At 39.3% G+C, this 27769-nt stretch overlaps 1 protein-coding gene across 3 annotated transcripts in view; it reads right to left on the reverse strand.

Moving 5' to 3' along the window:
• Nucleotides 1-3541: 3541 nt before the first annotated feature.
• The window catches only part of DACH2 (dachshund family transcription factor 2), a 427341-nt gene continuing 403113 nt past the window's right edge, over nt 3542-27769 (reverse strand). For 2 of the 3 annotated variants that reach the window (XM_090264273.1, XM_090264271.1), the window contains 5 exons: nt 23110-23258; nt 22838-22985; nt 19415-19561; nt 17125-17190; nt 3542-3949 (listed from right to left, as the gene is read on the reverse strand). In XM_090264273.1, coding sequence (XP_090120399.1) covers nt 3915-3949; nt 17125-17190; nt 19415-19561; nt 22838-22985; nt 23110-23258 — 545 coding nt within the window. In that variant the 3' untranslated portion in view covers nt 3542-3914. Of the gene's footprint in view, nt 3950-7926; nt 8136-17124; nt 17191-19414; nt 19562-22837; nt 22986-23109; nt 23259-27769 lie in introns of those variants that run through there. The other variant, XM_090264272.1, reaches the window with a different exon arrangement.

The raw sequence follows: 27769 nt of genomic DNA on the forward strand, positions 1-27769 counted from the left end.
CATGCTAGAGTTGGACAAGAATGCACTCTTCCTTTTTGTGGGTCCCTCATGGTGCCAAGGACAGTACACACCACTCCGAGTTCTTACTATTAGGGTCCACTGGTGCTGGCCTCTTATCTTCGCCCTTCACCCCCCCCCCAGTCCTACTTGTTCTTTACAGCCCTGTTCAAATTAAATAATGCTGACTCATTATTTGTGCACATAACATGTTCTTTCTCCTTCCTCCTTTGTACAACATACACTGCATTTTAATTATTTAGCATTTAGAGTGACTTCTAATTATTTATATTGTAAACCCTGTTACTTCAGCTGTTATTGGAAGTTTCTTGTTATATAAAGAATTATTTTCAACGGTAGTCATTGACTCGCACCTAAATACTTGCTTTTAAGTTTAATTCTCCTTCGACTAGTTATGACAGATGTTCTCTGGTGTGTTCCTGTTGCTCTGGAATTTTAAAAAGTTTCACATCCTGCTAAGTTCAAATGCCGTGGCGATCCAAAGCCAACATCCACCATAGTTTTGGCTTCAATTTTACCTAAAGTATTATGGATTTAACTTGGTTAAAAAAAGTCATCCAACAGTGAGGAAATATTCTCTCAATCATAACATAATGAATTACTATGGCGTGGCCTGAGAAGTTTATTCATTGATTTCAACTGTGCTTGTGTTTATTGCAGTGCATACTGGTCACCACAGCTCTCTGATGTCATTAAAGGAAGTTGTTGATGGAGCATAGATAAATGGCAAAGATTTTAATAACTACGCTTGATATGCTAGGCAGCCTTTCCATTGTTAAATCAATACATTTGCTTTACTAGAATTCCTACCGTTCGTACTTCTAATGTATCAGGACTTCAAATAGGGTCCCAAGTATGTGTTCACAGTTCTAGTATCTCTAGTTTAAAATGATAAACTTCAGAGAAGGATTGCTATGTGACTGAGATAGGTATAAAAAGGCAAACTATTACATGGCCCGCATGAGGCTGATAAAGGGGACTCATTATTTAAAACATGAAAGAGCTAAGCTTCAGAATCATCACCGACATGTAGACATTTATATTTGAAATGAGTACCACCCTTCCCAGTGATAGCCAGCCCCTTCATACCTGACTTTCTTTTTAGCTATTGTAACTTAGCTGCTCAGATAGTTCAAAAGAGAATTGAATCAGATGAAAAAAAAATTTTTAATGTTCAGATTTTATTTCAGTAACTTATTGACAAATATAAGCAAACGTTTTTTTGTGTATATCCTGGGTGTGTGCAAACAGGGATAAAACTATGCTCATTCATTTTACACTACCTGTAACATCTGAATGATTTCTATCATTTTAAATAAGGAGTCACTTAGGTATGTGTGTGATTTGGGGTAGTTTTCCTCCAATAAGTTGAAGTTGAAGTGGCAAAATTTTGGTTCAATATCAGTTTTGACCTTTCTAATATTGAGAGTTGTCTAACAAAAGAAGTCGCTCCTTGGTGTTATGATTGTTTAGATAGTAACTGCGTGCCTACTTTTGAGATATCACACTACTCATGGTCTTTGAAAACCCTCCCACTCACTCCCTAATCTAAAATCCCATTGTAAATTAGTTTTGAAACACCATCCACAGAGACATTTATCCCTGAGTAAGAAGGCACAACATCGGTGTTTATTGGTGGAGGGGGGTCATCATTGTCAAATCCCTTGGGGTTCATTTATACATATATCAACTAGTTGAATAGAATGACAGTTGGACTCCCAAAATGGTTAGGGGACTTGATTGGTATGGCTAGGCTCCCTTAAACTGTAATCGCAGTGACAGGTAAAGCAATATGACCACGCGCAAAGGTAGGAGCAGCTGTGATCCCTGAGCCCAGCTCCATAAGCAGTGAACTTGAGATCAGAGTCTCCGAAGTCTGCAGGAGGCAGATCTGGCTCCTCTAACCACAGTCTCCAGAGGAATATAAACTGTCTTGTCCAAGGAAAGTGCAAGGGAAATGGTTTTTCAACTGCTCCTCCCAACCGTACAGGGTTTATACCCGAGAAAGTATTGACATACAGGGAAACCACTGCTCTGCGATGAGGAAACTCCTGTTCTACACCCAGACTATTCCCTTAACATTAAGGTTCTTATGCTGAAAGAGGGAGGCAGGGGTGAGGAGGAGGATGTGGAGGGGCAGTCAACAGTTTGCATTGAAATGGCAAGCAATCCTGTCCCAGGAAACATGGCGGTGCAGAGTAAGCTTCCCTCTTAGCAATTTCCGTGCTAAGTCTCTCCAAATGGGTCAAGGAAATGGGCTCCACATAACTTGGAGATGCCTAGAGTCGATTCCACTTTCCAAGGAGTCCCAGCCGTCACTTGACCCGGAATGGAATCACCCCCATCAATGTTAATACAATACAGCGTGGATACTTACTACCACAGGAGGCTATACCACAGAGTATTGGGCACCTGGACCCCTGAAAGTTTGACAACTAAAGACACGGGCTTTCTCTGGTTGCTGCATTAAGCATTAAATAAAGCAATCTTGCTCATCATATGACTGACTCTTGGTTACCCTGCTTATTGTGCTGTGGCGAGGGCGGGCATACTATTAGAGCTGGCTTGCTTAGCCAACAAGCAAACAAACAAACAAACTCTTATGGATGTTTCTCCTTCAGGGTAAAGGACAAACTTGTAGTCTTCTCAGGAAATCTTCAAACTTCCATCGACGAGGATGGTGAAGAGGTGTTGGTGAGCGGAAACCTCTGTGGAATTAAGCAACGTGGTCCCAAACTTGAAGACTCACAGCATCTGCCTGACTGGTAGAAGCACTGTGGGATCCAGAATGTCTTTTACACGGGAGGGTGAGGAGTAAAAAGGGCACCACGTAAGAAGAATTGAGAGGTTCCTTGGTGAAGCAGATTTGGGGTGGGCTCCTGGGTATTAGGAGAAATTAACCAAAGTGAAGGTGAAGACACATTAGATCAATTGTGGGGCCTTTTAAAAAATGATGTAGCCTTGGTATTTCATGACACATAATGGATATTTAAATATGGACACCTGGAATTTCTTTGGGCCAGCATAGATCTATGCTCCTTCGTTTTCTTTCTGTTTTTATCCTCCACTGCAGGTGGTTGAGAAGACATTTTTAGAAATATTAGATATTCAGAAAAGACTTTTTCATTCCTGAGTCACCGCATTTTTTCTGCTTCCCAGTGCAACACTCCCGCCTAGAAGTAGGTTCACTAAGCACACACAGCCAGAAATAGGAAATGTAGTGTGATTCAACAGAACAGGCAAGGAAAATACTATTGGCCTATTTAAACAGGCGAACCGAAAAGAAGACGTAAGGTCCTATTTGTTTGAAAAGAGTCAAAGTGGAGAAGCTTTCCAAATGCTTTCCTGGTTCCTATATTTCTATTTTCACTATGATTCTCCTTCTATGACTGCAGTTGGCAACTTGAAAATAAAAACTTAGTGACAACTGACAAAGTCAAAATGCTTTTATTTATTCTGAAGTTTAGCAAGTACATTTCTTAACAAAGAAGGGGTACTTTAACTTAATATATCGTAGAACAGAGAAGCCGTACATTTAAGTTTCTAGTCTCTAACACACTACTGAATTTTTCTTCAAAGACAAAAAAAGCCAAGCTGAGGTGAGCATAGAAAAGCATGAGATATTGTCAAGATACTTAAGCCATGAGGATTTAGCTCATATTCTTAAACTGGTCAAACTAATGCGAGGACAAAGTTCACATCATTGTTTTTTAAATGGACACACGTTTCTTTATTTTTAAATAATGCAATATAGATTGAAGAGCTGCTTCAGTAAACAAAGCTTTGCTGCTAAAACAACAGAATTGACTCCATGTTGAAGAGTTTCAGAGATAAACTGGAATCACAAGCATCTTCATTTATGTAAAGCCAGCAGGGACCTTTCAGGCTTTATAAAATCATTGTGCCATTGCCAAACAGCAAGTGATCTCCTCTAGAAAAAAGAAAGCATTAGTTCTTCTGAGGAATAATTCTGATACGTGCTGAAAAATACTAAACTCTCTTCAGGAACTTAAATGATCTGATGTAACAAGCTTAGTTCGATATTGGTAAAATTTTACATTTGGGAACATTTCTCTATGTTAATGCATCAGTTTCCAAAGATCCCCTGAAGTTTCATGCTACAGCTTCTGTTCTTTCCATAGCACTGAAGACATCGAAGACCAATAAGGCTCTTTTCATAAACTATGACATCTATAGTTGTCTGAATTACTTTGGCTTTTGTACATAATGGAATCTTTGAGATCCCTATGCTGGACCAAAACAGAGAAAGGAGTATCCACTCATGACCATAAGGGAATGACAGCTCTGAACATCTAGAATGTTCTCACCTCAGGTTAACCCTAAGACTCTGTATACTGCATGAAGGAGACTATGATTATGATTTTAACGGTAGCATTTGGTCAAACCAGTATCTATTTAAACGATGGTAATCAAAAGAATCCATACCTTTCCAGAGGCAGAAAATATCTGATGGTGCAGGTAGAAACTATAATTGGAAACAATTTTCAAAAAAAAAAAAATGACCCAACCTCCTTTAGTCTAAGTTTGCTCTCTTTCATAGCCATGTATTATGGCCAGAGCTTCTAGTCAGCAACCTCATAAGACTGGTCACAAAAGAAGAGCCAGAAGAGAAAGTGTGGACGATCAGTACAAATCCATCACCCACGCTTAAAAAACACTCAAAAGTCTTGTTTTCAAGTCAAATGTATCATTTTCACATATGAAAGAGACTACATGATCATTGTTGGACCGATAGGCTAAGTCTAAAATATTAATTCAGTCTCATCGAAGCTTAGCATTGTCAGGAGGAAAATATATCCTTTTTAAGCCTGGTATATAAAATCTTCCTTCTTTTTGTGTAAGAGGTATTGTGGGGTGTCAGGGGAATTTTCTGGATACTACCTCTGAACCAAAAATAGGGATGTGGTAGGGAAGAGAAGAATAAAAGCATTTGCATTTCTGCCAGTCAGATGATCTTGGAGGGTCGGCGGTCATTCCAGGACAACCAAAGGGCCTATGAAATTCACGTGAACATTTCCAGCGACCAGAAGGAAACAAAACATGAGTTTCTGAAAACTGTCTAGTCATTTGCCACCCCAGAGAATTGTTCGGACTCTTTTGTGGCATCGGAGAATGTTTATTCTGATCAAATTCACCAGATAGTTGCTCAGTTCTCCAGTCTACCTCATCCTCTGTACACAAAGCCTAAATGTCAACGGAAAGTCCTTCAGCATCAAATGGCAAACAGTCGTTTTACAAGGATTGAAATGTATACAAAATAGCTAAAAGGCTGCTATCGCGCGATACAAATCGTGAATGTTACAAACTTGAAAGCGATGACAAAACACAGTAACAGATGCCACAAAGCGATCATCATTTGTCCTTTAGAAAAAAATGAAATGTTGGAAAATCTCCCTCCTTTATTATGCTTACTTATACACCTTATAAAAAAAGATACACATTTCTGCCCATAGCCTGCATTAAAATGTGCTGGTTCAGAAGGTCTGTGAGGCACTGTTCCCACAGCAGGTCAAAAATCCAAAGAAAAACTAGGCCAGCAAAAGGAAGACAGGATTAATATGAATCCATTTTTCTCTCTGGAATACAATTAAAGTGAGATTTCATAGTTGTAAACCTTTTTCTCCTAACTTACAGTAGGGTAGCAAAATAGACTTCCGCGTAGCAGCACACTGTAGAAGTTTGACGTGGACCCTGTTACGGTTTTACGTGTACCGATACCGAGCGATCCTCAGGAGGGAGCCCACGGCGACCCGCTAACTGACACTGATCCTTGGAGCAGTCTCCAAGTTCGCCACATTTCAATTTCAAAACGCATTGCAGCTGTAATATGAGTGATTTATCATTTAGCAGTAGCTGTCAAAGTCAACTCCTAGATAAAACAAAAACATCTGGAACCATAAACAGAGGAGAGCGGTAGCTGAATTTTAATCCAAACCCAGCATACCCACTTCATTAGGACCACAAAACATCTAATTAGTAATTGAAGGTTTCACATTTTTAAGAGGGTTTTGTACTTGAGTCCAAACAGGGACGATCTGATATGCATTTTGGATGTAAACGAGATGCAAGATCAGGGAGAACAAGGACCATTAGGGCGCTTGGGGCCTTACAAGGAGTGACGCACACTCACATTTGGGGACAACTGACCGAGTTTATTGCTTTAGGATTTCTTAGATAAGCAAAAGGGGGAATTGAATACATATAAATATGACCATTTAAAAAATAAAAACGAAGGCCCATGCAGGAGGTGAACATCTGCTAGTCAGTTGAGTTACCTTGAAACGACAACACCTGACTGCTGCAAATTTAAATAAGCATGAGACTTGCCTTCTGTGATATACGTCTGAAGCTGATAAAAAGGAAAAGGCAAAATCAGGTGCTGTAATAAAGGCAGATATGCAGGGAGAGGCCAGAAAAAACCACAAGCACATGTTACAGTTCAACCAAAGTCAATGAAACATACCTATTCATAAAGACACTAGTTTGTTCTGAAGTGACTTGGTTAATTTGAAAATGCTGTTCCATTTCCCCTGTCATTCAATTTATGCTGTTTGCCTGTCAAATAACGAGACATTTCTGGATGTCCTCTTTTCAGTTCTACCTCTGTGTTATTCAATTCAGATATTTGGTTTTAGTACAATTTTTAAGGATTGTATTTGCCCCGGTCTTGCTCCATGGTGTGTTTCTCATTTGCATAATTATACTGACTTCAGTTAAAGCAGCTCACCTACTCTACACAAGGAGGTTCGTCTGCAGGCTCTAGGAAGCACCAGAAGCCAAATGCCTGTGCTATGGAAGAATTCCTTCGGAGTATGGAATCACTTGAATGTGACATTAATATGATAAGGGAACATTTAGAAGTGTGTAGGGTAGGTGGTCATTCCAGAAGAAATTGCACATAGTGCCACAGGGCAGGGGTTATTGGAGAATGGATGAAAACTCGGTTGGCCTTTTACATATGATGAGTGGCGCTTCTGTCAAAACAACGCAATTCTCAAGCACATGGTTAAATAACACAGAGCATTACATTTTGCTTCTGTAAGGCGGGCACTTTAGGAAGGCCATTGAATCTTTCTGATCTTAGAAGTCATGGAAAGAATGATGAGAGGTATGTGTCACCAGTTCAAAATAGGTGAGGCCATTTCCTGGGCAATTCAAGCCAAATGACCCACTTGGTTCTAGTCACTGGAACATTTTAGGCATCTTGCCAGGTGTAAACCAGGGGGTGAGCAAAGGAAAATATCTATGATGTGACTGACCTTCGTATCTGCCTTTTCCCTTGCTTATGCCTACAATTTTTTTAGTTGCTCGCTTGATGATAGCTTCACAAAGAGAAAGCAGGATTGGAACTGGCAGAACAGCAGAAAAGACTTAAAGGTGTGTGTTTAGTAGCTTGGGGATGTGTTTGTATCATTGCCTTCTTTACAGGTTAGGAATGTGCTCGTGCAAAGGGATGAAATAATTTGCTCCACCCTCAGTAGATCAAAAGAAGAACGTGACAAGGTGAGAGCTACAAGCTAGAGATCTCCGTGTTTCCTTCGAGAGCACTCCAAGCAATGTGTATCTCTTGGAAAGGTGAGCTCTAAAACAGTCATAATATATATTGACATCTGCGCAAATTACCTCACGTCGTTCCTGTTAAATCCCAGGTCAGCCCAATATAAGGCTATCTCATAGCCATCACAGCTTGAAGTGGGTGTGTCTGCATCTGAATTTCCATCACACCGTTTAGAAATAGCATTTTCTCTGTCTACAAAATTCTTGCACCTACTTACCGCACTAAGATGCTGTGTGGGTTAACATAATGTTAATGGAGTGCTCTGAGCTCTCTGGAAGGAAGGGGTTACCGAAGTGTAAAATATCTTCATCATCATTCTGATCAGCCCCTAAAAATGTGTAAAGCCCATTCTCTAGCACATTTTTCCTGTACGTGCAAGGTTTTCTTTATTGGTAATAAACAAACAGAAATGGACAGTTCCATGTTTTAACAACGTGAGTATGAACTTGAAAGAATTCCAACGCTAGATAAGCAGGTAACTGCTACAGCACCCTATTCGTGCCTATGATCAGCTGGAGTTCGGGCATCCATGTTCAGGCTGCAAAGAAAAAAAGAAAGAAAGAAAGAAAGAAAAAAAGAAAAGACTGGATCAAAATCTCATTGCAACAAAAACAGATCCAAAATCTACTCCATGAACTTCACTGAAAACCATAAACTGGCTTTACCGCCTTTTGCTGTGCTATATATGTGCATGATTTCAATAAATCTGTGTGCAATAAAAGCACTATGTTATTGCCTTGTTCCTTTATCATACGTTCATTGATGTGCAAGTATTAAAAATGAAATTATACAAAGGTGAGCAAAACTGTAGATTTACAGTAGTTTGAAGTTGAATCTCAATCTCTGGGGGTGATATTGACAATATAAAAGTGGTGTAAATGATATTCCCTGACTCTAAAATGTGCTTATGAGCCCCCTGTGTGTGTTCCACTGCTTTACAACCCACAGTGAAATGCATGACTACTGCAGCTCGACAAGCAAGGCATTTATGAAGGTGTTTTCCTCCCTCACAGAGGCAAGATCCGCACCATTTTCTGAGCTGAAATCTTTGTGAATGATTGCACTTTCCCCTCAGAATGACGTTTCCTTCCCTGATCATGGTTGTTTTAAAGTAACTTCTTCCTATTTATTGTTTGTTCCCTCGCCTCTTATTCACCTATATAAATAACAGAATTTTCTTAAGAACTGATAGTTTTCTCATCACTACTGTACTTTGGGGTATCAAAACTTCCTTTTGAGGTAGCTAAGTTATTTGCAAACTAATGGCCATATTTTATCAATGGTTTCTCTTTTTTTCTGGTAATCTCCCCTTCTTTCTTTCCAGGGAACAGCCTAGAGATAAGCCTGCTCCAACCAAATATGGCCCTTCTGGGTCATCTTCTCCACCCAGGTTCTGAGTCAATTCAGAATAGGAAAATAGAGAAGAAACATTTATGATGCTTTTCTAAAAGCTAACAAAAGATCTGTTAAGAATTTTGCCCAAATCACCATTTACATTATTAAAGTAGATGTCCTCTTAAGTGTGTGGATTATGACCAATGTTCATGTTCAAATATTAAACAAGTAAATCATATATTTTGAGGGGGCTTTAGAAAGGAAGGTCTGTATAAAACTTTAAAAGAATGTCTTTCTTTGCACTTCACTTTAATTTTCAAAATGGAATATTACATAGCTACTGTAAATGAAAAAGATGTTCTCAAGAATAAACAAATAAAAATATATGTTAATGACCTACAGGGAGGAGTTCTGGCCTAAAATTATATAACTGAGGGCCTATTGAGGTCTAGTTCTGATAGGGTGATATGTGTTTAGCCAGAAGATGGGAAACTTTCTTTCTATTGCTATTTCAGCTTCTCTATACAGTTTTAAATAGAAAAGGCAGGTGTATGGTATTTGTATATTTTTTCTAAATATTACCGTAATCTCTGCAAAATCTAAGGCAGTATTAAATTATACTTGGTTAATTAACTACAAACTGGCAAAGTCTTCCCCTACCCTACCCCTGACGTGTTGTTTTGTGTGGGATAATATTATACACCAGCTTAATATAGTCTGCTAGCTAATGAACTAGGAGAGATTTTCACAGGTATGTGTAGATAGTGATACTATCAAGTGGAACGATGGGGAGAACAATGGCAGAGGGATTGAAGATCCCTGTGTATAAGAACCGGCTGCCAATTGCAAGCCAATTAACTTTTCTTAGGTTATTTCTCTACCTACAAAATAGGGATTATGAGGGTTTCCTTAGCTATCCCATAGGGATGATCCTGTTAGAGGAGGTGTGCATTAGGAAAGGCACACAGATAAGCTCCCTCCTCTCTGGGACTGAATTGTTCCCAGTGAGACAGTATGGAGTCCACCAGCCTATCCAAAAACTATGAGTTGTCTTTTCCTCTGATAAGAAACTGAGAGCCTGAAATTGGCTATCAGTGGGCAACTTGGCACAGAACCACCACACAGTGACACATTTTACATGCCAATACATGTGGCAGCAACATAGTCATTCTATTTTTCTAAGCGGCATGGCAACAATGGTGTAGTGTTACAGCCTTCTGTGAAGATGCTGTCTGTTTTCTTAATCAAAACACAAATGTGAAAGCGAATAATAAGACAAACTTAATCAGAGAAAAGCCTTCCTTTTCCATGTTTCTCAGCTATATCCGAGATAGAGTAAATCCTAAGCTTAAAAAATTACATTGCACATGTAGAGAAGACAAGGCATAAAGTACCCGGTGAAGCGGTTATAAGAACTGAGTTAAACAACCCTTTCTAGATCATAGTCAGAAAGACCTTTTAATTACTAAATTAGTTTCGTAGACTCCAAAATGCTGAGTAGTGGAACAACCTGTTCGGGCTTGCAAATCTTACTATCTTACTATCACTACAACTAAAATTCACCTATTATGTGAGTGAGATACAACTGGAATTGTAACTCAGAACTGTAGGCGAAATTTTACGCTATTGTCACAATTAGCATGACAGACTTTCAGTCCCTGCAAATATTCTGTTAATAATCCAATGATAAGCACTGCAAGCAACCTCATGACAACCAGGCTCTAAATTATCATGCAATGGAAGTTTTTTACATTCTCTTAAAAAATAACTCAAAGAATATTGTGTGCTATAATCTGGCAGGTATTTCACAGCAAAAAGGTATGGTTTCAGAGATACCACCAATCAAGATTTAAAAAACATTTATGAAGGATGAAGAAAATGAGAGATAATACTTCCTGGGGAAGAAGGTAAAAGACTCAGGCTATCTAATGAAACTTACAGAGAAACAATGGCTGCTGCTTTAGAGAAAGATGCTAGGATCTCCTGAGTAGGAGGCATGCTAGAGCCTTTCCCACTCTGTGATGGTGGTTGCAGCAAAAGTTTCTCTGGATAGCAAAAGATTCCTACTCTTCAAGGAAGCATTTAAGAGAAAAAAGGACCCATTTCTCACAATTTCTCTAATCTCTGACATGCTATATAGTTTACAAAAGAACATTTCCAATTTCAAATGGGAATATTAGAGTGCCTGTGTATATGTTCCAACATGGTGTAAGACATCGAATGGGAGAAAAATGAATGATTAATGAGGGCAGGGCAGGAAGTACTCTGTTGGAGTCAGTAGAAAACCCTATAGAGAAATTCTATCTGCTTTTCAGTTTTTCTTGTCATATCACATACCTGACATCATAAGTGATTTATCATTTCAAGTCCCCTTACATGCTCCTACCAGTGATTACACTGTTATTCTATCAAATTCTGTGATAAAAAACTTAGCCCAACAGTAATTATTTATAGTAAGCTTTGGCGTGGCATCTTAAGCTTTCTTGGAGGAGTGTTGTTATAGATTTCCAAGCAAGTAACAAAGAGAGAAGATAATAAGGATGTGGCAAATCAAGAAAGACTATATGCTGTTCAGGTTCATTTTGAAATAAAGGATTAAGAATATACATATTCATCTATCATTGATAGTATAAATATATATTAAAAGTTATATAATATAAATATGTATATATTAAATTACACTGTAAAATGTGTGTACTTTTAACATCATAATTAAAATGCCAAAGGTTCAAGATAAAGAGAGAATCTTAAAAGCAGCAAGAGAAAAGAAGAGAGTTACCTACCAAGCGGTGCCTATAAGACTATCAGCTGATTACTTAAAAGAAACTTTGCAGGCAAGAAGGGACTGGCAAGAAGTATTCAAAGTCATAAAAAGCAGGGACCTACACGTAAGACTACTCTATCCAGCAAGATATCATTTAAAATGAAAGGTCATTTAGTTCGTTTGTTTGTGTTGCTCTTTAGTTTCCTGTATTAGGTGATATCATATGGTATTTTGCTTTCTTTGCCTGGCTTATTTCACTAAGCATAATTCTCTCTAGTTCCATCCATGTTGGAAGGGTCTAGTAAAGGAACGTGTATGAATGACTCATGGACATGGACAACGGGGAGGGATATTATTGTGGGAGAAGGGGTGGGCTGGGAGGGGGGAGCAATGGGGGAAAAATGGGACAACTGTAATTGAAAAACCAAAAAATAAAATTAAAAAATAAAATAAAATAAAATGGAAGGTCAGATAAAGAGCTTCCCAGACAAGGTAAAGTTAAAGGAGTTCATCATCACCAAGTCATTATTATATGAAATGTTAAAGGGACTTATTTACAAAAAAGCAGAAGATCAAAACTGTGAACAATAAAATGGCAATACATATTTATCTGCAATTTACCCTAAAAAACAAACTAGGCAAGGTAGAACAGAGACAGATTCATGGATACGGAGAGCGTTTTGATGGTTACCAGATGGGAGGGATATATAGGTGAATGGGTGAAGAAGGGAGGGGATTAACAAGTACAAACAAACAGTTACAGAACAGCCACGGGGATGTAAGGTACAGGATAGGAAATTGAGAAGCCGAAGAACTTACCCACATGACCCATGGACATGAACAATGGTTGGGGGATTGCCTGAGGGAGTGGGGGTTGCTGGGTGGAGGGGAGCAAAGGGGACAAATCAGGACAACTGTAATAGCATAGTCAATAAAGTATAATTTAAAAAAGAAAAAAGAAAAGAAAGTCTGAGTAAAGTCTGGAAGCATTCCCCCAGACTTTTTTTTTTTTAATGTGTCTGCTGCTTTTAGAGTTAAATGATACTTTAGTTGCCTTGCTTTGACTTCTTCAGTGGCATCTTAACTAAGTTCTAAATAGATAAGATCATGCATTTTATATTTTAGAATGCTCAGTCTATAATTGCTGAATAAGCCTCCAGATTTTTTTTAAACAAAAAATGGTTCAGATGGGAGAAGAGGTTAAGTAGGTTAACCTTTCAAAATGTGGGTTACGTTTGACACATAAATTGGACTTAATATCTACTTCTGGAGTATTAATAGCCAAAAATTTAAAATATGACTTACGATTCCACCACATTTATGGATAAAACGTCAAAGGAAGTACATTCCAGCATTAATAATGCTGTGTCATTATCAATCACATAGTCAAAACAGCAAATGTAAAAATTGATCACAGACACTGACATTCCTCTTGCAGAGACAGTTCCTGGTTTTTTTGTTTTGTTGCGATTTTCCCAGACAAATGCAGTAGCAGAAACAGGAGCAATCTGTCACTCTGCCCTTTACTTTATGAGGTTGTTTCCCTGGAACTTTTTTCTTTTCTTTTATTGGTAGAAAGTTCATGAAGGCTGTGGTCTCTTCTCTAAAATTTACAAGCTTCATATACTAGATTTGTTTCATCTGTTATTATTAAGATGATGATGTCAGTGCTGAAGAATTTAAGAAAGCCATCCTGCCAACTGTCCCGATCGCCCCTAATCATGAAAGACAGTCATACGAAAGTTAACTGAGGTGTAAACACGCAGAAGGAGAAGTCTCCCTGCGATCATAAAATGATGTTATTTTCTGTTCAGCAGTTCATGTTACTGCTGTTGCTGCTAATTAATTAACGGAGCTGCTCCAGTAACGTGCAAATCGGGAGCCGGAGAAACTCAGAAGGCTTTTAGGGTCTCCAAGTGAAGTCAGTGCGGGCACTGGCAATCAAATGTAATGAAATCACTTGTCAGTGCTAAGCTTGCAAAAACTGGGAAGTCTGACTGGGGAGTAAAAGGATTATAATTAGATTTGCAATCGGGTAATAACTAAATGGCAGAGCATAGCGAAGAGGAAATATGGCTTCGTTCGTTAGCTAATGGGACCGCTGTTCGCTTTGAGTTTTTATCAGCGCGTTTGTAGTTGTGCTAATCCAATGTGCTTTTATCAGCAGAAATGCACTATGCAAATGGCGCTTGAATGTCATTTGCAAAAATCATTGATCTGAAGGTGCACTTAATGACACTGGGTATGTTTATTTTATGTGAAACGGAGATTGGTTGATAAGATGGTTAATGTTCCTGTCTTGCAGACCCCAACTGAGCTATGGGAATCTAGGTGGGCAGACGTTAGTGTACCTTTTCCACAGCACCCTTCACCTCCAGCAAAGTGGACAGAGCCGTCAAAGCGAGTGTGTATTCATTGTTTGATCATCTTAAACTAACCAGAAAGAGTTGCTGTCATAGACTGCTAAAATACAAAACATACAGAAATCCTTTTATCAGACGATGGTCTATGCATGATATCTGGTCTGTCAGACCACAGTCAAAGCGTGAAAGACATGAGATGACTAAGCTAATTCGATTTCAAACACATGTTTGAATTCTACAAGTGGAAATTATCATAAAACTATATATAACTTTATTCCTTCTCAGGATGGCCAACCACATCCTTCCGAGTCCCCTTTAAACCTGCTTAAGGAGATGTCACAGTGAAACTAACTGAATTTCAAAGGGAAAGAACTAGGTAAATGATAGATTTCTGTCCAGCACAGCTGTTGACAACAGGAAGGGAAGAGTTCCATGATGCTTGAACTGTTTGCTGTGATGGAGATGCACTTTGGAAATGGCATCAGATCGGCATTCATGAATTGACCCTCATAAACAATGTTAGGAAATAACCTTTCTATTTAAAGAGTGGGTAGCTGAGGAAACTGCAAAAGATTAAAACAGTATTAGAATAAGTCACAGAAGAAAAAAGAAAGCTATAACAGACTAGAGCAAAACCATTAGGAAGAATGAAAAAATAATAGTTAATCTTGCATGTTATGTTTTCCAAGTATGATACATTTTCTGAAGTTAATATATAAATAAAACATAGTTTTTAATTCTCGGCATCTTAAATAATAAGTAATATTATTGGGATTTTTCAGGTAATTATTTCAGTTGTTTGATTTGATGGATTATATTTATCATTTCTAATACTATTTTCTGAAACCAATATCCCTGGCTAATAGAATAAATCATTTTTGGTTAAAAATTTTATTTTACATATTAAATTGTGATTTTATTGAAACATTAACACATGACATTTATTCCGCAAGTTGATGATAGGAACTTTATTATTTATACTGCTTAAATTCTGTCCTAAGAGAGGTAAGAATGGATACTTTTCCATTTTTATCACATTTGTCAAGAATATTATTTAATATAACCTTAAAGGCGAGAATTGTTAATCAACTCTATATTTACAATATTAACCACAAATAGGTGAAGATTTCATTTGTAATTTGAAATGAAAATAATAAAAGTTAATTCTGTAACTTTAAAATAAGTTCCATCTCTGTCTTTTTAAAGGTCTAATTCACTTATGTTTAGCCAGCAAAAACTAGTAGAACTTATTCAAAGTATGTTTAGTGAAAACAAATATTAAATGTATCCTTCATTAATGACAAGTTAATATGAAAAAAATTATTTGTACGTGCTTTATTAAAATTTTTTAAAATGTGCCAAATGGAGTGTGAATGTACCCTTTGCTTTTATCACCTAATTGGCTTCCCGTGACTAAGATATTTGCTTTTGTCGCATTGAAATGAAATACCTTTAGGACAGTTCATAAATTTGTATTGATCTCAGAGTGGGGAAGATGCTAATACTATGTACGGAAGGCACCCTATAAATGAAACACAGTGATGAACTGGGAGTAGACAATAAAGGGTAATAAAGACGCAGTCTGTCGGTCGTGTGTTTGGTTTACCCCTTCCAGTCCCAAAGCTGATGTACATCCCAAAGGAGGGGCACAACCAAGTTCCATGCTCCTCAAAGACCAGGTTTGTATTTGTGTGTCACAGATTCAGAAGGGACCCAGCGATCCAGGCTTATTCAACCCTGCCCTGATAGACGGTGGCAACTGAGAGGTACAGGCAGCCAGGAGTCACCTCGCCTCCCCAATCCCCCACCCCCACCCCCAGCTGCCCTAAACCCAGGCGGTTATAGGAGGTTGCAGCTGGGCCAATCGCCAACCTGCTGGCTGTGTAAGGAAAATCCATAGCTGCCCAGGGCCCGCTGGCCATATAGGGAAACCCCTGGCAACTCAGCCTGCCCTGTGCTGTTTCCTCATTCCAAGCCTCCGAATTCCTTAAAAACCCGCGGCAGGGACTGTGCAGACCCAGCCTGCCCTGTCGCACGCTCAATAAACCGCCTTGTTCGGCATTCGGCTGCTGGCCTTCTCCCCCTCCGCTGACCCCCGAAACCTAACAGCAAAACCTCAACTAGTGGCAGCGCACGCCTGCTGGAGTTTTCTTTGTGAAGTTCCACTGTGGTGAATCCAGAGGACAAACCCTGCGGCCCAACTGGCTTTGCTCGCTTGCACACGGCCTTCAGGTTGAGGGAGGAAAGCAGGCAAGCAAAGGCGGGAGAAGAGGCAGCAAAAGCTCCATTGAATGAGCTGTGCACCCCGTTCACGTATTAGTTACGTCTGGCCAGCTACGGCAGAATCAGACGTTCTCACATCCGTGAGCTCTGACACTCGTGGTTTTGTACTGATAACGTGTAAAACGACGTGAACGAGGGTTTCTGAATTTTGTGAAGCCGCCACCGAAAATGGGCACGCTCAGGTGAGCCCAAACGGCTCTTTCGGTCACATCCAGTGGGAAGGCATCCCTGACTTAAACCTCCAGCAAGGAACAGGTCCGTGATCCTCCTTTCTGAAAGGAAGTCATTTGCTCATGGAGATTCCCCTTTTAAAAAAATCAGTGAGACATCTTCTCACAATAAATGTGAAAGGAAATATAATCAGCTACAAAGGGCTAGCAAACTGCATTAGAATCACACTGGGAAAACTCCAGCAGTCAAAACATTTTAGGTGCTTTTGAATTGGGGCAGGAATCTTCAGTCCCCACAGAGAATGGTTTGGGGGCTGGGAGGAGATAGTACAGCTTTTAAGGAACTTTGCATATCAATGGAAAGCTGGGAGCTAGGTAATAGCTCTGCTACCGCCCGGGCCAAAGGTGTACTGACTTGCAGGGTGTAGCCTGACTTCTGACAAAGCCAGAGGAGGTGAAGACCCTCCCAGGAAGCCCCTGGGATAGGAACTCTCGTCTTGACTACAAACGGCAGCCTAAAGAATGTCAACAATATGGAAACTGGCAACTGCCGTGCAGCCGCCTAGGGGTCACATGAAGCAGCCAGAGAGAGAAATGTGCTGTTTACTGTACCTTGCATAGCAGTGCTATCATGAGTAGTCCCACTGTTCTCTATTTCAATATCTGGAATCCCAGTCTCTGAAAAAAGGGACATTCACGATTAAGGTGCAATTCGGTTTTCTTCTGATTCCATTTAAAGTGAAAACGATCAGTAAGCCAGTGCTTTGGTCCTGTATTAACACAAGACTTTGGGTGGCATTTTTGTTTTTGGTTTTTGTAGGTCTATTTTTTCTTTTTTTTAATGTTAGGAAGGAAGGTTACAAACTGTCACTGAATTCTATAATGGGGCATACATTTTCAGATCAATGGTAAATACTTCTCTATTCATTTCATTCTCTGGAGAGAAATCTCAGGAAAAGAACCTGTCCATAAAAAATCCTCTCCGGCTAGCAGGTAACATGCCTTCACTGTGGAATAAGAAAAAGACAGACACTATTGCGTAAGTGGAAGTGGGAAACGTGATAATAAGATTGTCTCTATGCTAAGCACATGACAAGGTAGCAGCTTGTGGGCACAAAGGGACACGTGAATTGCTTTAAAAAACTTGAGGAAAGGAAACAAGGGGTTGGGCTCTTGTATTCAGTTTTAAATATGAAATGTGATTATCTACAGTGTATACATATCCATGAAGCAGAACTTGCATGGGTATTTCCGTATGCGCATATTTTCTCAGAGCATCACCCACTGCCATCAAGGGTGAACGTGAGAAGGAACTGATCTGAATCCAAGGCACCCTTTGTGCTGTAGAAACAGCTGCTTTGCCTTCAAGGCAGAGAACAGTGGAGCTAGAGTGGCGATCATTATGTGTGGATTTCAGATGTGAATAAAAAAGGCCAGACTGCCTCAGGATTACAAGTTTGGGGCCTCAAATGCAGAGAACATGTGTCTCACTGCTGGTCAGAAATGTTATTTTTAAAGCCTTAAGGAAGTCAGGATGCTGGTTCCCCTTCTCTAACATGTAACATTGTGTGAAATACTAATGTACTGATATTAATGTCTTAATATTAATGAACTAATATTTCCTCTCTGTCCTTTGTGTCAATGAGGCATGGTTGTCATGAGCTAAAGATCTAGCTCCGTATATCTCTTGATTGTGAGCAGCAGGATCCAAGATAGTAACAGTAAAAAGAAACTTGAACTTTTAGAATGGAAAGAATAAGATTGAACATTTGTAAAAAACTCCTTCATTCATTCCTAGGACAGGCACTGAAGCACCCGCCCTGTAGTCCATGTGTGTGCACCACGTGTGTATGGGGTATGTGTACTATGTGTGTATAAACTCCTTAGGCTCATCCTTGCAACACACACACATCAGTTAAATAGGTGAGCCGTCAGTGTGCTATGAAAGAAGAACCTGAATACTCTGTGCGATAAAACAGTGTTTCAGGGCTTCGGAATTAAAAATGGAAACAGGAAAGCTTGTAATCCAGAGATCCCATGACAAAAGCGCCTCTTCTTGGAAGATCTGCAGGGATTTAGTTAGCATAGCCTTTTTCAACCAGGTGCTCCTTAAATCCTCGGCGCTGATGCCATCTGCCTTTATTAAAGGAACCAGCACTGTTTAGCTCTTTAAAATACAGTACACTGGCCCTGAGCTGTGTAGGTCAGCTGCTTGGGTGTTGTCCTGCGTGGCTAAAGGGCGCCGGCTCACGTCACGGCACGTGCGTGGCTTGCTGTTCCAGTCCCCATTGCGGCGCGTGCGAGACGCAGTCCATCAGTGTTGCTCTCCCTCTCTCCCTCCCTTCCCCTCTCTCTAAAAATAAATAAATTCTTAAAAAATGTATCAGCAATGTTGTAATATGAATGGACCTATAACACTTACATTTTAGGAGCTGGAAGGTTATTAGTACTATTTTTTTAAACTGCAAAAGCCAGCAGGATTTCTTGTTATTCCAAAATGATTTATCTCCCCAAATGAAGATTATTTTGACAGATTTAATGAATGACCTAAATTGCTCAGCTTCAAACTCATTTTTTAATTATTCCTGGATAAAGCCTCTTTCCTTCCTCCCTTCCTCCTCACTCCTTATTTTTTAGAATATTTTATTTATTTATTTTTAGAGAGAGGAAAAGGGAGCGAGAAAGAGGAAAACATCCATGTGTGGTTGCCTCTCACACGCCCCCAACTGGGGACCTGGCCCACAACCCAGGCCTGTGCCCTGATTGGGAATCGAACCTGTGACCCTTTGGTTTGCAGCCCGGTGCTCAATCCACTGACCCACACCAGCCAGGGTTCTCCTTGGTTTTTAAATTGGGTTTTTCTTTGCATCCCTTCAGTGACTGAGTCTGAGTCAGACGTTACCTTTCAACGCCCTCAGGCCACCGTCATTAGCAGCGGCTTGCTTAAGTGCTTGCTCCACCTGTTCCCTTCGCTTTGCTTCAAATTCCAAAGCCTCCTGCAGTTTTCTCTTGGCTTTCTTCTCCTTCTTCAGGCGCTTCTGCATGGTACCTAAAACGGGCAAAGGTAAACGGTCTGCAAAGGCTTGGTCAATGAAAAAGAGTTGGCCGCTGTGATGGACTATAAACTACAGGTATTGCTACAGGGAGATATAAATGTCGCAGTGGAAGGATGATTAGCTTCTTGTGGTTCCAATTGTCATTAGCTCAACCAAAGAGAGTTCAAATCATAAAAACGACTCCTGTTGGCTTTTGCCTGTCCCTTTAAATTTGTGTTTAAGTCAAGCAACACATTCTGGCTTACAACTAAAAGGCAGTTCGGTGGAATATTCACTTGGAGTGTGAAACAGAACATCCTTTAATTAGAGAAAAAAGTCATAAGAACTCGTACTATATATTTGCAGTTTCCCACATGTTTTTTATATATGCATCTATAGAGTTACCATTACTTTTATATACTTGGAGAAATGTCACTTTGTAACCAGTTTTCCCCTCTTCCTTTCAATCATGTGACTTCAGGGAAAGAGGTTACCCCTTGCCGTAAAAAGTTGGGTGTAGTGGATCTGATATATGTAGGAAACGAGAAAGGAGTTTAAGTGATCGTCCAGTTCACCCACTGTAATAGATGAAGATACTGTTATTCATACAGATGAAATACTTTCTCTAAGTCAATGAGGATAATAGTTTTCTATAACTATGTTAGTCATTAGATGTAAAATATTAAAGAAAGTGTATAGCACATACCAGACACTTGATTCACATGAGCAAGTAGTAGTAGTAAAGATAGTAGTAGTAGTAGTAGTAGTAATAGTAGTAGTAGTAAAGATAGTAGTAGTAGTAGCAAAGATAGTAGTAGTAGGCTATTCTTACTATATTTTAATTAATGCTAAATTTATTAAATACAAATACTTTAGAGTTAATTTGATAACAGATACAGTATTACATCTACCATGTCTAGGACTTTTAGAAGACAACAGATGTGATGGCAATTATAAAATAGGCCTGGATTGTCTACAAGAAATTAGTAAAGAGAAATCAGTAGATCCCTAAAAGTTCAAAGCCAATTTTACTATATGGAGCAGATTTTCATAAGTCCATTTGAGGACATTACTATATTTGACATATGATTAGTTGGTTCTTTAGTATGAAAAGTTTCCCTACTAAAGAAATGTGTTTTTATGATACTAATCATCATAATCTATTTTGAATACCAAATACTAGAAATAATCTAATTTCTCCAAACTTTAAAAAGACAATTTAGCCTTTGTTTAGAAGTACTTAATGTCTTTGGCAAGATAAAACGAAGAGGCTTAATTCTTTTTAAATGCAACGATTGATTTTTCATTTTAAACTAGACTAGTGATGCCCAGGCTCTAAAGAAAACAGTAAGCTTTCCTTTACTTGACACAAATGTCAGAATATAGTATGTTACTTTGGAATGATAGACAGTTAGTGGATTTAACTCAACTAGGGTCATTCTTTCTTGTCTAGGAAGCAATGTCTAGGTTCTAAATTTTCTCTCTCTTACTTTGCCTCTCCTTCTTACCCTTGAAGTCTTTCACTTACTATTTGCTTTGTGACACATCCATCGAAGAATAAGCAGAGAAGGAAGAAAGGCTGAAATTCCCGACAGCACTTTTGCTGCTGTTTAGTATTTTACAGTAAATGTAAGGAAGAGGTGGGAATGACTGGCGAAAGTGAAGTTTTTAATTTTCTCTGGTCTTGATATGACCTAGTCGCATAATCCATATTTGTAGATAATCAAATATCTACCCATAGTTGGAAAGTTAATTCTATTGGTGAACAACACTGCTCCACTCTCTCCATTTCATATCCATTGCTACCCTAATTCAGTCTTCATCTCTGTTACCTTGGTGACAGCAAATATCCTTCTGCAGTTTCCTTGTTTCTGTTCTACTGCAAGCCCCTTCTAACCCCTTCCCAACACTTGAGTGCTCCAGCTAACTGAGATCAGACCCAGTCATCCTTCTGCTTATCTTTTAATATTTTCCATCACCTACAGGGCAGTGTCCAAGCTAATCTGTTACATGGCTAAAATCATCCTTCATAATTAGCTTCTGCCTCCATGTGTCTGCATCACCTCCCACCATTCACTACATGAAACTCAAATCCAATGTCATAACTCTTAGGCATCAGACCTGGGATCTGGGAATCCAGGCTTTAGCAAGCCCCCGCAGTAACTGCTGGTCTCAGGGACTGCCTGACCCCCAATAAATCTCCCGCCCCTGACACCAGTGACTGCCTGCGTCCTTCAAGGTACCCTTATCTGCAGACATTAGTTTAGTGACTTCTCTGTTCTCAGAATTGACTCCTGCTCCCCGACCTGAGCCACCTGCAGAAAGCCCCTTCCACTCCCCCCTCCTCTAGCTGCCCAGACTCAGGCCACTATCAGGGGGTGGCAGCTGTCCAACCGCCAGCTACTGGCTGTACAAGGGGGTGACTTAGCCGTCCTGTACTGCTGACGTATTCCCAACCTCAGAACTCCTTAAAACTACCCCCGCCCTGACCCTGGCTGCTGGCCTCGGCCCGACCGCAGCCCGCCCTGCGGCGACCTCAGTACCCGTCTTGTTCAGCATTTGGGTGCTGGCCTTCTCTGCCTCCGCCAGACCCCCAAAATCTAACAATAACAAATTATAAAGAGTTGCCCATGTATGAGCCTTCTTGCCTCCGTGCCTATGATCAATGTACCTCAGTCTAGAGTGTCTAAATAGCTCAGGACCTCTCAGGCTCTTTCTTAGCTTACTGATGCTTCAAGATTCAGGTTCAGAGATGAGCATCAGAAAGCCTTCCTCAGCCATTTACACACTTAGCACCACCAAGCTTAGCTGACTGCTGCCTCTCTACGTAACCGTACATACTGCACATCATTGTTCTCACCATTTTTTCTTGAAAGTAAGTGGTTGCTTGTGCTAGTCCATTAAAATATAAATCTCTGAAGGACAAACACCGAGTTATATTTATTTTATAACCCCCAAATCTAGCACTGTTCTTGGCAAAAAGTAAGCATTTTATATATAAGGATTTGTTAGATTATCTTTATCCAGATGTGTTTCATAATACTGTAGAGAAAACTAATAATATTCACATTTCCACATCAGCAACTGGATTGAAATTCAGATGAAGTTCATTATTTTTATTACAAGGACCAATAGTGTAAATATCTTACCTTGTGGCTTACAGGCAATATTTGATTCTTAGTTTGCCATTTGTTCTAAGCATTTCCAAGCTATCCCTGAGAATATTTCTATTATTTTTGATAATATCACCAACACAGCATTCGCTTCATAACTGATCTTGTTAAACTTACTTCTGCTTTGAAGCTCCACTGCTATTTGTCTTTCAAGGTTTTCTCTAATTTCTCGCTCTCTAAAGAGCTCCAACCGCAGGCCCTTCTTTTCTTGCTGAATCTGCTTCTCCTGGACACGAGCATTATCCAGAGCCACTTTCAGCAAACCCTGTCAAAGCACAGCAAATGGCACACGGGTCATCTGATCTGTTTTCGCTTTCAAATAGGACATAATGTATGGAGGTGCTAATGTCTTGTATTACATTTATTTTGTTTATAGAAATATTGTTGACCTGAATGTTGGTCAACAGAGTTTCCACAGAAGACAGGCTATCGGCGAAAATGAACGGTCCCGGGAATCCAGGAGGCAACGCCTGCCCAGGAGGCAGTTGGATCTTGTCCAGTGGAGACTTAATCATTGGGATTTGAACCGGTACCTCTTCTGCAAAAAAACAAAGTTCACATCAGAAGATTCACAAACGAACAGCTCTAAATGTTCACTATGTTTCATTCACCTCTAGCTTCTACAACTAGGTGATAAAAACTCCTAATTGGAAGTCAGGTCTATTCTCCAGCCCCTCTAATGTTTAAAAATAAATGTTTCAGAAAAGAATCAGTGAAAATAAAGCAACATTTACTGCTAAAAAGCCATTAAATTTGAAGGAACAAATTTAAGGTATGTTTGTGAATACCTCTAAATCAAATAATCAGACACCCTCCTGGTACAGCATAAACTGATTTTTAATTTTTTATCTTGAAATCTATCAATCTGTCTACCTGTCTATCATCATCATCATCATCTCTCTGTCTATCAATCATCTATTGTATCTACTTATGTTTACTCATTTTAACAACTTTATTGGGGGATAATTGACATAGGAAATAGTCAATGGGATGTAAAGCACAGCTTAATGTTTTTGAGGTTCATCCATGTTGTGGCATGAGTTATTGGTTTCTTCTTTATTGCTGAGGAGTATTGTATTGCCTAGATATATTGCTTTTTATTTAATCATTCACTAGTTGATGGGCATATGGCTTGGTTCTAGTGTTACCTTCTATTTTGAATAATATTCATTATGAGAAAAATGATCTGTTTTGTAAAAATCACAAGTTGTATCATTTTCTCCTTTTGCCTTTTTATTATCTTCTCCCACATTCTCTTTCTTTTAGTGAGATTTTCTCTTAGCCTAAGACATAGACACGAATAGAATTTTTGTCTAATAAGATGTTTCAAATTGGTTTTAGGTAGATATACCTAAATATGAAAGGAATCTCCTCTTACTTTGAGAAGCCAACCACTTGGTGATCTACTTGAATTCTGGTTGAAAATCTTTTATGTGAGATGTCTAAACCAGATAGCAAAGTTTCTTCTGCAATTAGGAGGTAAGCTTTTTTGACGTATGTAAAAGGAAACAGATACAAAGGGGTACTCACGGAATGTAACCAAGCAAACCCTGGTGTTCTTTAATGGTCTCAAGAACGCTGCATGATGGAATGCATCACAGCAGCTCAAACAAAATTACTCTACACACCGCAGTCTCATTATTTCAGTAACTGGGCACAATCAAAGTTTGAAAAATATGCTTGTCTCTGGTCAGAAAAATTCTCAGTGACTCCATATGTTATGAGACTAATACAAGAAAAAGAAAAAGAAAAACCTAGGCTTGAATCTAGACCTAACTAATTTTCACATGGTTTGGAAACAAAAATCTAGCTATCGGTTTGGATTTGTCATACAGTTAGAAAATAGAATCTTTATACAGTTAGATCTCATTATTCAATTGCAAGCATTCTACGTATGCTGTGTGCGGAGGCTCAAACCCCATTAATTTTATAGTTATCATGGTTTGTGGTGGGATTTCTTGTGTGGGAAGCTGTGGTATAGAGCCCTGGGAAGCTTCTGTGAGATGGGATAGCATTACCTCTGAATAAAATGCTATTACACAGACCACCTTCACAACTTTCAATTTTCCAAAGCCTATAGGATAAAACTGCTAAGCAATTATTTTTAGAGACCCAAAATCATTTTCACTGATTATTTTCATTAAAGCTTCACCTTATTTATAACAGTCCAAAATATTATAAAGAGTATTTGTTTATATGCCTTAAAGAATTCAATAAAATGCATATATTAGCTTGTGAACTTTCTTTTAACACATGAAGCTATAATGAACATGTTCTCAAGCATGTTTTTCTAGCACAACTTAAAAATAATATTTTGATCATAACTGTATAGTGTGCATTTTCTACAACTTCCTTATTGTAAAATTAACCCTAACCTTTTATAGAACTAATCCTAACCTTTTATGGAACATTTCTTCCTCCTCCCCTCTCCCTCCTTCCATTTTTTTCTTTCTCTCTCTTCTTCTCTCTCCTCCTTCCCTCCCTCCCTCCCTCCCCTCATCCTTCCATCCTCCCAGAGGAAATGAACAAATTATCACAAATTCTGTGATATATTTCAACTACAGTATTTGAACACTTGAAATATCTCATTAAAAAAACCTAAATCTTAAAATATGTCTTGGACAACATCTCTAATGTTTCTAAAGTGCATTTTTCAACAACCAAGCAATATTATGTTTTATTTGTATTATTTGAAGTCTGTATTTAGCTAGTATTTTGTCTTCACAGGAGTGCATTAAATGGATAGAATTATGTCATAATGCTCTATCAATACTAATAATAACTGAAGGTATTCTACACCTTTTTATGGGTGTTTAAAAATCTTAAACTAACATTTTATGTGTTCTACAGACCTATTTTTTAAAAATGAACTGCTAAAAACTTAGATCATTGACTTCCTCTGCTTTAGAGATAATATAATGCGTCTCCTGAATAAATACTTTGTGTCAGTGGCAGAGTTCTTAAATTAATGGATTCCTTGCTATGTATCATTGTGTGTACACATTTAACTGAGTGGAAACAATATGAGGGGCACCCTATTACAAAGAGGATACCTGACAAAGAGAGCAGTACTTCAGCATGCGCAAAACAAAATTATGACCACATGAAAATTGCCAGAAGTCTCCTATGTGGAGATTAAAGCAATGCCATTAAATGGGCTAAAAGGAAAATGACCATTGTCTATGAAGACAAGTCGCACGGTCTCTGGTTTGTGTTGCTGTAGAATAGATTGAAGTTTCCAGATGGTATTACTCTTCTCTAAGAGATAGACATGGCCGAATGAGGTGCTGTTTGCCGCAGTGAGGATCCAATGCAAAAAGAATCATATTTCATCAGACCTAGTCAACACCAGGAAAATAAATAGAAATATAAGAGGTACGCAGGCAATGATTCATTTTGAGAATCTGGCCCAAGAGAGACACACAGAGATAGCATACAGATCTAAGCTTCCACCGAAAGACAAATGGGGCACAGAGGGTGGGAACTGGGCTGACAGTGTCGCAGAGGTCACATCGATTTTCAGCAGCATTTTCACACAGATGAGACAACCCTGGACTCTATGTGGCCCATTGTTCATATCCTACCTGTCCCACCAGCAATATATTTCCTAGTCCGAGGAAAGGGCAGTAAAGAAGAAGGATTCTACTTCTGACTTCTTCTGATTAAGCTTCTGTGGTAAGCAAACATGTTTTCTTTCAGACCAAGGTCACATTGCATGTTAAGGTCCATAATAGCCAAAGACTAGGGCAGGTATATTATGTTCTGGTGTACATCAGTGGGAACTGTCACAGCGTTCGTCATTTGGGGGGATTTAAATCACACGCTGCAAAATGAGTATTAAATGCCTTAGAAATCTGTTTTAATCTTGTAATAGACCGTCACACCTGAACGACATCCACACTTGGCTCCGAGTCTGAACAGACGCACTCCGTGTGGGAATGTGTTAGGCAGGCTGAGAAATCCTAACTGGCAACGGAAGCGAGGACAGGTAAGTACCAGAAACAGAGCTTGTCAGCTAAAGAAGAGGATCTCACTGTGACCCACAGAGAAAGAGTTTGGATTGAGTGCGAAACATATAGATGAAAGCCTTTTATCGACACATGTGACGCAATGATATAAACAGCAAGATAAAGACAGGATATCTGCTGTCCAGCTGAGGACAGAAGCCGCCCCCTCGTTTACAGAGGACGGCGGCGATGGCATTTGCTGAGCGTGTTAAGCCTGCCATACGTGGTAATAGCACTTGGGGACCCGTGTAGAAAACAAGCTGTTGTCACTTCTTGCTTAAATGTTGACAAGAACTTGACTCGGAGAAAACATGAGACAAACACATGGCGAATGCTCCGGATGGAAAAGTTCCCCTAAAAATTGACGTCAAAGTGGCTACCGTCTCTCCAGATGACTTATTTTCATTTTTATTCTCCCACCTTTTCTGGGGTTAAGTCTTTCCTCCGCGCTTTGAGGATTGTGATACAGAAATAGGAACTGAATCCAGCTGACTCACTCAGCGGTTAAAAAAAAATGCAGCTGCCTATGAAGCCATTCGTTTTGATTCTTTAAGAAATAAATTATATTTTGTTATTTGATTTGAGAGTTCTCCCCTAAATACAGCTGGCCCAAGGGACTGTCCTTTGCTGGTGTCATTAGCATTACATTTGGCACAAGAAGGACACCTGCTTCCCTTTTCCAAACTGAGGAACAACAACAACAAGAAAATGACCCAGCGCTGGGTAATGATCTGACCTGCAGGAATATAAGGAAGTGTCCATGGTCTGAGCTGAACAATGATTCCAGTGTCGCCATCACAAAATGTGGAAAAGAAAAACTTGCATCCAAAAGTCTGACACATCTTTAGGGAGACAATATGATAAATGGTGCTGATACATGAACAGGAAAAGGGAATAGCAGAGGAGTGAACGGTCACCAGCCTGAGAAGGTGAGGTACAATACTTCAAAAACCAATTACGGCCCTCTTGTGCTCTGGATCCTTACATTAGCAATTTGGCAAAACAAGCTCCTTTATAAATGATGAATTAGATATAAATCATC

Source organism: Furipterus horrens, unplaced genomic scaffold (assembly GCF_987537825.1).
Source record: "Furipterus horrens unplaced genomic scaffold, mFurHor1.1.pri manual_scaffold_17, whole genome shotgun sequence".
Lineage (NCBI taxonomy): Eukaryota > Metazoa > Chordata > Mammalia > Chiroptera > Furipteridae > Furipterus > Furipterus horrens.